General features: G+C 41.4%; 1 protein-coding gene across 1 annotated transcript in view; it reads right to left on the reverse strand.

The window, feature by feature from the left end:
* Window positions 1-406: 406 nt before the first annotated feature.
* DCUN1D4 (defective in cullin neddylation 1 domain containing 4) overlaps window positions 407-13,121 on the reverse strand; it is a 69,489-nt gene continuing 56,774 nt past the window's right edge. The window contains 3 exon segments of the mRNA XM_082390730.1: window positions 407-3,719; window positions 3,828-3,930; window positions 6,038-6,142. Coding sequence (XP_082246856.1) covers window positions 3,664-3,719; window positions 3,828-3,930; window positions 6,038-6,142 — 264 coding nt within the window. The 3' untranslated portion in view covers window positions 407-3,663.

A 13,121-nucleotide genomic window follows, 5' to 3' on the forward strand; every position in this document is an offset into this window, starting at 1 on the left:
TGGGGAAAAGCAAAAAAGATTAAAAAACGAAATACTTTGAAACTACCTTAAGTGATTTTTTTTACAATTTTATTTATTTATTTATTTATGGCTGTGTTGGGTCTTCGTTTCTGTGCGAGGGCTTTCTCTAGTTGCGGCAAGTGGGGGCCACTCTTCACCGCGGTGCGCGGGCCTCTCACTATCGCGGCCTCTCTTGTTGCGGAGCACAGGCTCCAGACGCGCAGGCTCAGCAATTGTGGCTCACGGGCCTAGTCGCTCCGCGGCATGTGGGATCTTCCCAGACCAGGGCCCGAACCCGTGTCCCCTGCATTGGCAGGCAGATTCTCAACCACTGCGCCACCAGGGAAGCCCCTACCTTAAGTGATTTTTAAAGAAAAAGTCAGAGAAGAAAGAATTGACAAATCAGTTCTGAAACCAAACACAAATACTTTTTATTTATGGGGTATCGTTTTACATCAATTCCATTAAAACCTAAAACCAGTTTGCTGTACTCAAGTTAGATGGCATAACAGTATTTCAGTTAAGCTGGGAGTCACAGGACTTGCACACGTTTATGAAGGTAATGCAAATACTGACGACACGAAGCATTCACAGTTACAGGTTAGCTGCTGTTCACTAACAGTAACCCCCAAGAGAAATGACTTCATGAAAAAAAACAACCCACGTTTTGGTCTCATTTACAGACACCCAACCTTTCAGTTGGTCAATGAATTCTATACATTTATTATACAACGTATGAAAGAATAAAAGATAAGGCGTACAGAGGTATTTTAGCAGTTTTAAGAATAAAAACCAAGGGCACAAACTAACTTTTAAAGCTTTCTGTATAAACTTCAAAAGCACTGTTAAGATGGAGACTGAGAGGCAAACGGAAGTTTGTTGTTAATCCAGAATCTAGAGGTCTGTCTAGTCAGATTTATAAAAACTTAATTCAGAGGTCATGCTTCAAATAAGCTGCATGTAATGTTACAGGGGGTGTTTATGGCAAATCAAATAAGGAAATTTCCGACCTACCGCAGCAGTAAACATCTAAAAGTTGCGTTCTGTTATGACAGAGTATTGCAACGTGGAGTTCAAAACATGATGGAAAGAGAAAGGGTGGAGACGTAGGTGAGAAAGAAAAACCAGAAAAAGGCACCCTCATTCACTTGGCATTCACCCATAAACAAGTGCTTATGTAACTGAGGGACATTTTTAAGAAAAAGTATCTTATTACCCTGGCCCCTCTTCTTCCCCTTAAAAATAACTGCACAGAATCAAGAAAACCAAGGGCAAGCACTCTGCAGTCACAAAGATTTATTTTTCAAGGGAGTTCAAAGATTACTTGGACTTCTCTAAATATGCAAGATTATCCCTTTGGAATACTTATCTCCATATTAGGTACATCATGAAATAGTTTTTACTTGGCTTTTCCAAAACCCCTATCATCAAAATGTCCATTGTGGTTAAAATGTAACATCTTCCCTGTAACAATCCTTTTATTTTAGGATTAACTGTGCTTTAGTGTTTAAAAAATTCTCCAGTTTCTAATGATACCTTTTAAACCAATTTCATCTATGATTTATATTTGCTTTAAACAAAACTAGAGTTGATCAAACTTAAGAACTGCTGCCCTTAAAGTGTAATTTGTCAACTTTATGGGATCCTTTTGAAAATGACTCAAGTTTTCAACAGATTGGAACCTGCCTATGGCCAATCGCCACTGGAGTAGCAGGCGCCCGTCAGAACGGAAGCCCTTTCAATGCGTTGGTCTCAGGAGCAGTGCTTGCTCAACATCTTCTATCCTTTGCAGATAGGAATTTGTGCAAACTGGTATGAATGTGTAAGGTAGAAGGGAGTCTACAACTTCTCAACAAGGAATGGTCAAGTATGCTTAATCACTACAGAGTTTTTCCAACTTCTGGTTTATTTCACAGCAAACCAAACCTTTCTATTCGGTAGAAAAAGGAAGTAATTTCATTCTACCATATCATGATTTTGTATATGCACACACACTGTATATACATATAAAATTCCTGTCTTTGGTGGTTCAGTTAGGGAAAAAAATAATGTATGAAAATCTGAACACTGTTGGCAAAGAAACTGTGAAATCATGGTCAAGAGTAGCATTGTCTGTGTGCTTTACTCATTTAATGCCATTTAGAGGTTCACATTTGACCCAAAAGGTCTTGGGGCCAGATTTTGGAATAAACGGAACCTCTTCCAACCGCTGCATGTTCAATCACGGATTCTGCTCACAACTAGGCATTCACTTGTCTAAATGCACCATTAGCTTTCACTTGGTTTAAGTCGTTAGACTTTTGTGTTTTCACAAAACTTTAGGGACTAAATTAGTCATTCAATAGCACCAGATAGTTGAGGGAGGAACATGTTATTTATACATTTCCTTGAGAAGGGTAAGACAAGGGGGAAAAAAAAAAAAAAGACATAAAATACAAACCTAAAACTACCGTCCTGTTTACTCTTGTTTCCTCATCCACATAAATAATGGCTACCACCTCTCTGTACACATTACTCAGGTAATGATGAGCGGCCCCTCCAGGAAAGGTCCTACCGTGTAACAGAGATTTTACCTCAGTGCTGGTGGAGTCGTGTCCACTGCCTGCAATGGACATTCTGCCAGTAAAAGCCTAGCGTGAAAGAAACAAAAATGGAAAGCAAAGCAAAACACCTCTCACTTATTGTATAGTTCTTTCCCCCTCAAAACTAGAGAATTAAACACCATGAAAGCTTAACTAAAAATTCAAGCCACAACTACAAGTGCTCTGCAGTTATAAATTGCCAGCAAACCATTAGGTTTTCATGGAGGCGGCAAAATAAATTTTACTTAGAATGGCATAGAAAGCATCAGCAGACCAAACACGGACTAGAAGAATGCAAAAGGAAAAAAAAAAAAAAAACACTAAAAAAGTTTACAAAAGTTTAAAACCAATGAAAAAAAAAAAAAGATGCAATTTTAATTTGTTCATCTGTACCTATAGTCAAACCATGCTAGCTTTCACATTAGAAAATCAAAACCTATACCCTGCATGGTGGAAATGATTTGTGGCATAGTATGTGTCTGTATGTTCAATTATTCTAACTTCCATCATTTAAAAATGCTAATATTTAAGTAAACCAAATTATATTTGGCATATGCCTCTGAAAAGTTAATGACTCCCACCTCCTTCCAAAGTTGGCCTCTTAAACAATAAGGTTAATTCTGGCAACATTTGCATATGGTAACAGTTGTTCTGTCTTGTTTTCTGAAATGCTACATTTGAGACCAAATAAATGTATAATTGGTTCATCTGAAAAAAGGGACTAGAAATATGCCACAAAAATTATTTTACAATACATTTTTGCAGAAATAATCTCTAGGTGAAGCTTCTTCTTTTTATACACATATACAAAATTTAAACAGCAATATACACATAATCACAGTGAGGACGTTGGCAAATTCACCAATCTGTAGTGTAGATACAAACTGCAGAGCAGCCTTCCTAGAGAACAAGCCTACACAGCAAGCAGAGCTGGCCCACTCGATAGCGAACAGCAGCACGTCCCTGCCAAAGGGAGACAGTGCAAGAAAAGCAGCATGCGCTTGGATACAAACAGCAATGTATGGCTAATGGTTGACATAACTGTGGTAACAGTGACTCTCTCGCTGCTATGCATAAAGTCCTAGGACATCTGTTTGTCTTTATACCATTCCACAAACTCGTCCAACAAAACTGGCCCTGAAGAGAGAGAGAGAACAACACGGCTATGAGGCTTCTCACAATGAGGCAGATGAGCAAAGGTGCAGGGGCCGGGGGAGAGCGGGGGAACACCTGCCCGGTACTTACATGCTCCATCTTCATCGTAGTTGCTGAGGTCAAGGTTAATTGTTCTGCTAAACTCTAGCACATTGCACCACTGGTCTTTGTTAATAACTTTATATTTTGATTGCTGGTGGAGGGAAAAGTAGTATGAATTACTGACACACACAATTAACCAATGAGATGGTTTCAATTGCTGTAACAATCAACTTAATAAAGTTCACGAAGGTTAACTCTTTCCATTTGAGGTACGTTAAGCACCAATCTAGGAGAAAGGTGAGAGAGAGCAAGAGGGGAGCTTCAGATGACAATTCTCATTACAAAAATATTATGGAGGCTCAACACAAAACAACAAATACACCAAAGAAACACAATTTTACATCCCCAGAAGTGAAATTTCTAAACGGCAGAAACCCTTTTACGTAAAAGAGTGATAATTCCTATCCCACAGAGATGTGGCAAGGATTTAAAGAGATAACTTTTGTAATTCACGTAAAGTACTTTATTTAGTGCTTGGCACACAGTAAGTGCTAAATAAAGAGTTGCTCCCATTAATAGCCCCTGACATGAACGGCATGCTCACTGTCAAGCTGTTAGCTTACAGCACACGCAGTGGTGGGCTGACTCAACGAGACCTTGCTAAGTGCTGCAAGCGGCCTCAGGACCAGGCGGTCTAGCCACTGAAGAGTTACTGCTCTAATAATTCAGAACTTGAGTCTGATCATAAAAGAACCCAGAATAGCAATGAACTAGTTTTTCTCTTCCTCCCAGACAAGAAATATGCCACACGCATATTTTAAAATACAGTATTCCTGTATAAAGATTTAAAAATAAAACCCAGTCCGACAACGTTTAAAAATCCTCGCCACTAAAATCAGGAACACTGGAAAACAAAACAAGTACTTAAAAGCAAAGAGAGCTGCACCAACGGTTTGGAGGATGCAAACACAAGAAAAGCTCAAATGAAAGGATTATTGTGCCCTTTTCAAAGAAAAATGCAAACTAATATAAGAGGGAGAACAAAGCACAGACCACAAGTTTAACTTTCTAAGCAACTAAAAGCAAAACCCAGTCATCGAAACAGTTGACGGTGCTCCTGGAACTGTGCGAAGTCAAATTTGCTGGCGGCAAGGTCTTCAGCTACAGAACCCTTCACACCCGGGCTCAAATTCTGCCCAACTCTCTGAGAATAGGAATCTGTTTCTACTCATTTTCCAAACAAAGCTAACACTTCTTAAGGTTGTCAGAGAAACTGGAACAGATCACTGGTAAATATGGGTTGTCACAAGTACAAGTAAACAAGTACTTCTTGTATTAAAAACTAGTTTTTATACCTTTCTTCAGGAGTCCCAGTTAGTAATGTTAAAAGCAATTTTTAATAATAGTTCTCAAAGAATCCTATCAGTTGGAAGTTTTTCTGGACCATTACACCAAGTAAGTTGTAAGGAAGCTCACTTCAAGAGTGAAGCTGGAGTCAGGGGAAGGCCCAGGATTTTCTCAAAGATGCAACACCCCCATCCGTTCAAGCAGAAAGCATTTTTTAAAGGGGCCTGGGACTGGACGGCAGGAAGGATGGTCTATGTGACATGACAACCCATGTAACTCACACTTACATCTCAGATTCCTTCAGGTCCTGCAGAGTTACTACACTGCATCAAAGCCAGTTCTTAATAACCAACAGCTCAAAAGTCCTATCGCTAATACTTAAAGCAAATGAACGACAACGATAGAGGAAAGTGCTGGATTACTCCTAATACAAATGTGAAGAAAATTTAAACTGCAGGAGATGCTGTCTGAAGGACTTTGTCACTTGGATTGATCTAGGTCCCCAAGTTACTTGGAGATAAGCGTAGATAAGAATACATTACAAACTTAATTTAGTGAGAAGGCAGGTGAACTTCACCTAAAGCCACACAAAAAAGTAAATCTTGCTTTACTCTTGTTATAAAGAGCAGGAAATCTAAACAAAAACAAGCTTTTAAAATGGGGACAAGAGAGGAAAGGACAGAGCCGCGCCGTCTCGGATGCGTTTGTACTGGGGAGCGATGCAGCACGTGCAATGCACACACAGGCACACTCAGAACGCAGGGAAGTGCTCACTGACGGCAATTACGTCACCACAGTTGCTACAGGCAGAAAAGTACAACAAACAGAAAATTACATAAAAGAGTTAAATAAAGCATACTTGGTTGTTCTAAGCAAGCAAACATACATTCCATAAAATAACAATTTAGTACCTCTAAGAATTGGTGAAAAACTGGAAAAAGGGGCCAGATTTTTCCTAATAACAGTCCCAACATGCACTTGGCAGTGTTTATGTCTAGGCTGCGCTGGTCCTTTTCCTGTTTAACAAACAAAAACAAGGATGAGCCAGGTGCCCCCAAATAATAAATCCCAATAATTCAAATTTCTGTTTTACTTCAACAAAAAATTAGTAAACAGCTCATTATCATACACTATAAAAACCCTGAATCCAGACTAAGGTAGGGGAGGGGAGGTGTCAGGACACAGTGGGAAGATTAAACGGTTTGGTACTATATAATTGTACTGCGAGAAAGATTCATGTCAACTGAATGATCACCCTAATGCAAAATACATTAGTTACATGGTAACAATCTCTATGATTATTTCATGCGATAAATAAAAATCTGTAACTTGCTGTTTGACATTTATGATTATTATCAACATCATAATCACTGATCCCAAAGTCCATAACTTAACTAAATGGAGTTTAAAGGTTTCTAATTCCATGCTTAGGAATCAGGTTTCCTTGATAAAAATCATTTTTCCACCAATTTTTATTTCTTTGGTAAATGTTTTTCTTGTAACCTAAAAATGCTGTTGTTAAATTGAGTTCATAATGAATGCTGGGGCTCTGGAGGGTCTTCCCAAATCAGAGGATGCATTCACTCCCCGACTCTGGGGGAAAGCAGTCTGTCTACCTGTTACGGTCTTTCTTACCTTGGAGTCGCTGGATGTGAAATCTCCTAGCAGAACACCCCTAACTAACAGCCAAGTGAAAGACAACATTGCATAAGGAATCCAGAAAAGACATTTACATAAACCTGAATATGGGCAGATTAAGCTCATTTTACTTAGACTTGCAATTAAGAATCCTAATTTCTCACTGATCTTTCTTACCGATTTCCATTCGGGAACTACAGGTGGGCAGTTTCTATGCAAAAGGACAGAGGACGTGGGACCCTAAGTGGTAACTTTATATATCCAGAGCTAGCCTCCTCGTGGTATCTCAACTTCAAAGAAAGTCTGCAAGAGTGCTTTTCTACAAAGGGAAAAGGAAAAGTGCCCGGCTATCCCACGTGGGGCGGAATCTAGTTGTTCACCAAATTACGGGGTAATACCGTGACCACCACTGTCAGCCACATGTGCAGCTACACACACCTCCCAAAAAAACTGTTACCGCAAGGATTCTAACAGTGAAGTGCTCTTTAGTATACAGAGAATTTCTGGCCGTGACACTGAATTTTAAAGTGACGGACTGAAACAATACAGTAAATGTAAGGCAGGGCCTAACTCAACAGCCAGCAAAGTAGATGAAGATTCGGGAAGATGTGTGATGGGTCTGTCTTTTGGTCCTGGTTGTACAGCACAACGACCGTTCACCAACAGACCAGGTCGGATGGCTCCGAGTCACCCTTCCCTGTTCTGGCCACACACCTGAAGTCTGAGGATGGCGGGGGACCCCAACTCCACAGTTCAGTGCAAATAGGGGCCTCCTCTCTACAGCCTGCCCTGCTGTCCCCGGCCACACATACCATCCTGCTCAGGGCTGCAGTACCCACTCCGTGGAGAGGACGACGGCAGGAAAGGTGCCCTCGAGGGGGCCCACCTTCTGCCACCAAGCCTCACAGGTCTGTTGCACTGCACGGGCTCTTGCTTCTGCGGTGCACTGTGCAAGCAAACGGAAAGCTTCCTCTCACCGTGTCACACGGGTGTGGCAGCTACGGCACGCCCCGCTACGGAGCACCCACAAGGAAAACGAGGGAACTGCTGAAAACACACGCGGCACCACAGGACCGGGCCCCAGGTCACCTGCTGAACAACAGCTCAGGCAGCACCGGGCTGAGGGCACGGGCGCTCTGGAAATGCGCTCCCTTTGAGGAGTTTGTCATCCTTCACTCAACCTAAAGTCGCTAGTCTTGCCCTGATACATACTGTGCCTTCTTCCAACATCATCCATGTCCCCGTGACAATGGACATACACTAAGGTGACAAAAAAAAAAGATACAAAGGACCTGGACAGACTCTTTGAAACAGTGCAATCATCTGACAAACTGATGATCATGAAGGATTTCAGTGCATGTGTTTGGCAGCGATGCCAAAACATGGATGAAAGGCATCAGACTCACAGGACCGGAAAGCTGAACAGCACTCACTTACTCCTGCTCTGCAAGGGTGCCAGCCAGCAGCTCGCAATCACTAACACCATCTTCTGCCTAGCAAATAAGAGAGAGATATTATGGATGCACTCGCGATCTGAACAGTGGCATCTCGCTGATAACCAACATTGCCTGTGGGTGGATGTGAGGCTACGTGCAAATGCCCATGACGGGGAGCACTCCGAATTCCTGGGGACAGCACAGCTGAGAGATCCCAGAGCAAACAGCTACTAAACAGCAAAATGGAGACATGCCCAGGGGGTTCTCTGACAATGATCCTAATGGCATTCTCAAAAGGCTTCCCAATTAAAAGTGAAATGAATCTCCCAGAATGTTATGAAGCAGCCATCAACATTACAAGTATTTAAAAAAAAACAAAAAAATCACCTTAACAAATTCAAGGAATACAGCAAAGACATCTAGAAACCCCTCGCAGGAAATTCAAATAGTACACTGTCAACACCAACGCTGTGACTCTGCTCGTGGAGCACCAGGGAGCGAGCGGCAGATTTCTGCATCTCAAGGTCAGAATTTAAGCAGAAAGTACCTTGAGACAGGCTGTCCAGAGTCAACAAGCATCCCCAGAAGACCCACTGAGGTTAAGGGAGAAGGAGTGAAACTTCTCCCTGCCCACCTCTTAACCCAACTTTCATTTTCTAAGATAACAAAATAAAAAGCAATTTTATTTTTCAAATAATAATAGGAAACGAACAGGTTCTATACACACACCAAAGATGTACTAACCCCCTATAATACACAACTAGATGCTGCCTTGTGGTCTTCCTTAAACACAGATTTTAAAATTCAGTTACAGATGAGATCAGCCCTCTTATTTACAGCTGCAAGACCAAAGGATCCTTCTCTGAATATTCTATGAAGTTATGTTTCATATATGGAATAAATGCACTACTCAAGCTAAAGACTACTAACACCTAATGTAGAGTAGAGAATAATGAAGTTTTACCAAGTTCTGATTTGACGTTCAAAAATGAAAACAAATATTGCCTTTGTTTATATAAGACTGTTCCAACACAGGTCTTCCTGTAAGATGTGAAAACTAAGCATTTTTTTCTTAAATGGCACCAGTGACACAAACTGAAACAAAGTAATTAAACAGTTAATTGTCAATATGCAAATATAAATATATAACAAAAGTTAATCTTCAAACATCTAGGTATCCAGATACGCTGTATCACCAACCCTTGTGTCAAATGATCTACTTCCAATTTTCACAAAGTTTGAATAGCTTAAAGACTTGTACTTGAAAAGGGGAATGCTGAATTACTAAAATTATAAAGAAAAAATCTTCAACATTAAAAAAGAAATCCTTAAGATTTTCGAGAGAGACTAGATGAACTTTAGAAATAGTATATAAATGCCCATGATCACAACCATTTTAAATGGTGACAACCAAGTCAGAAATCAGTACATGAAATCAAAAGGCCTTCACTGAAGACCTGTAATATAGGTCACGGAACTCTCATTTGAGACCACAGGATTACAAAATATAAAGAGAAAATGCAGTCTTCCTTACCACAGTTCAACAAACATAAGGCAAAAATAGCGCTAAAGAACTCAAATCTCAAAGTGGTTGTTTACAAAGCTGAAAATACAGCAAATCAGTTTTTTGAATGAGAGTTTTTTTTTTTTTAATACACATTAAAAACAAGCAAAAAGGTCATAAAACCCATGAGTGCCCTCCCACTGGGAAAAGTGAAACTAAACCATAATGCTCTTAGAACTTACCCCAGCACAGTTTTCAAATAACAATGTTTGCAAGGCAATTACTTGATTAAGCTCAACTACTGACAATTCCTTTAAAACAAAAGAAAAAGAAAGATCTGCCAACAGGCATAGCCTCTCCACAGTCGTTTTGTTTGGCATAGATTCTATTACTGTATGCACTACTCTTGGAAGGTAAATTATTATTTGAAACCTAAGTAATGTCAGCGAAGAATAATTCAACAACTATTTCTAATTCTACGGTTAACTTTTACTGAGAACTTAAACTGAGCCAGAAACTGTTTTAAGTGCCTCATACTTCAAACTCATTTAATACAACAACCGTATTAGGATAGGCATTATTATAATCCCCAATTTATAAATAAGGAAACTGAGGCACAGGAGGAATGAAATGACAATCGATAAGAGCTGGGGCTTGAACCAGGAGTCTGATTCCAAGCCTGAGCATTTCATCGTGTACCAATCCACCTCCCCGAGAAGGAAGGGGGGAAGACAGCTCTCAATGTTAAGAGACACACAGTCCAATTCGCTTTACAAACAACTGCTGAGCAAATCTGGGCAATAACCAAACGGTAATCTTAAAGGTAAAGCTGACAAGATGTCCAGGGTAACAGACCTCAGATGAGATGACCACATATTCTTCCTACTTCTGTCCTCGCACAGGCCCACCTTCTGTTTTCCTCATAATTTACAATGAAAGTACAAGGTAGAAGTAGAGAGGAGTACCTATGTGTGTGTGTCTGGTGCGTTGGGGGTTGTGTGGAAAGGGAAAGTAGACAAACACATCGGTTAAGAAGTAAGAAACTGACTCAAGTTAGAAGAGAAAATGAATCAAATGGTCAGAGCAGATGTCAGATTAGAGCCAAGCAGAGTTCTCTGATAACAGGGGGTGTTGAACACAAGACCCAGCAAAATTTTCCTTCGCGAATTCTAACATCCACAACCATTCCATTAAATGGAAGCGACATAGACGTTAGCTTTCACCTGTGACCTCTTACACTTTCTTGAAACACCTCCTCAGAAACTAAGTAAAAGCACTGGTAGCCGGAAAAGTGGGTGCATCAAGGGACAGGCTGTGAGGACTGACTTGTAACAACAGATTAACTGTCACAGGATCACCTCTCAGGAAGGGGGATTCCCACTGGTACCTTCGGTCTCCCCAAAACCCTCCGTTACAACTTCTTCAAGGTTTACTGCAAGGAATGAAAAACAAGGACTTGCCCCTAGAGGAATCTCCCATTCTTCTCTTGCTCACTGCCCTTCCTCTCCTCCACCCTGAAGGCCTCCCTTCTCTCCATCCAGCGCTTCTCCATCTCAGTCACGTGGGAGGGCTCCACTCGGCTCCCATCTCCCCCACCCCACCTCCGAGCCCACTGAGGACTTGCCTCAGTCCTCCCCATCATTCTCGCCTTCCTACACCAAGGCTGTCGGATGCAGCACTGCTGGAAGACCTCCGATAGCGGCATCTCCGTCAATTCACGGTGTCCACTCTCAGCCAGGTGCCAAGATGCTGCTGCTATCAGCACCTCACTCAGCCCAACATTCATCCTTCTCAGAACCCCAAGAGGCAACTCTCTGTGGCTTTCAGCACAGTACCCTGTCTCTGCCCCAGAAAATGTAGAAAAAACAAATTTAACTCATATTTAATAACTAGTCCAGATCAACCAAAAAAATCACTATATTTAGTCTTTTTATCTCATTCTATTTGTCCAATCTTATTCTCACTAGGTCCTTTTAAAGGAATCAAGGCAAAAACGGCTGTTTTACTTAAGGAATCCATACAACCATATTTGTTTATACAATAAATAAAATCTACATTAGGGGGAAAACGCTAAGCATAAAAGTACTCAGACAAAATTCCACTTGTAGAAGGAACTGGCCATTTCAGCTCTTGAGTCTCTACCCCACCATCTTCCTGGAACAGGACACCACAGGACGGTGGACAGTTTGAGTCAGGAAGGTGGTGTGGCTCCGTGGGGAGGACACGGTCTGCACTCAGGGGCAGAGCCCGGGCCCTCGTGTTGTCCCCTCCTCTCTGGCCCTCAGCCTTGTCGTCTGCATTGTGACAAGACTAGACCAAGTGTCCTCTTGTGGTTTCTTTCAACTCTCAAGTTTCACAATTCTCTGCCATCCCTAAGACTACAAATAAGTTCAGGTCAAAGTAAAATTAGGAGAAAAATAATATAACTTTACAACCAAGTACTATTTTTAATTGGCTACAAGATTCTAAGGTGAGGGGAAAACAATCGCACCCTTAGGATTATAATTTTGGTGGAGAGATGTTAAAGGGGCATTTTATCACTTTCTGGTACTACAGTTTCTTTCCTGGTATATTAAAGGGTAATTCAGAATATTTAACATATGTCATTGTTATTTCCAATAGAGAATATTTAGGATATTAAAACTATAACAAAGTTCAGTTCTTACTAAAAGTTCAATTTTAAAAGGTCTGCTGTGTAGTTATGCGTTATTACCTCTACGAGTCATTTTTCTAGTAGGAAAAGAAAAGGATTGGAGGGAAGAAGTGGGGGGGTTGAATTCTGCTTCCAACCAAGACAGAGTTAGAGAAACCAGATTCCCACGCCCCGTGCACATCAAACAACCAGAAAACTGAACAAAATCCATGAGACAATGGCTCTCACGCACTGGTCAGTGTGCAGCACAGGAGTATGACCACTGAGAAAAAGGATAAGACCCCAGTGACAGCAGCATACTGTGCGGGGGTGGTTTCCAGGCCACAGCACAGGAGGGGGACCCAGACCCAGCCCAGTGGAACCCCAACCGACTGAGTTGGAAAGGACAGAGTTTGTGGAGTCCAAGGAGGCATATGATTGGTGGGGCAAAATACCAGCAAGGGGGGAGCTGCACAGAGAGACCTGGAAACCCGCAGAATGTCTCCCCAGCCGCTGGCTGAGGACTTATCTGTGCACATGTGAGAGAAAACCACCTGAGTCTGGGAAAGAATCACTGCAGAAGAGTACGCAGAAATTCCCAGAGCTCACATGGGGCTGGGAATAGTTTCTATTTCCACCAGCCACAGTGGAAAAAATCTCATAATACATAGGGCCTTGGATAGAATCCTCAGAAGGGTATTATTGTCTTACTAGTGGGGTTAAGTCATCCCTAGACTGAGGCTGCTCTGGACCAGTCCTTTCAAAGGATCAATCTGATTCCAAGT

The sequence above is a fragment of the Balaenoptera borealis genome, assembly GCF_965194805.1.
Source record: "Balaenoptera borealis genome assembly, chromosome: 4".
In the NCBI taxonomy this organism is placed as follows: domain Eukaryota; kingdom Metazoa; phylum Chordata; class Mammalia; order Artiodactyla; family Balaenopteridae; genus Balaenoptera; species Balaenoptera borealis.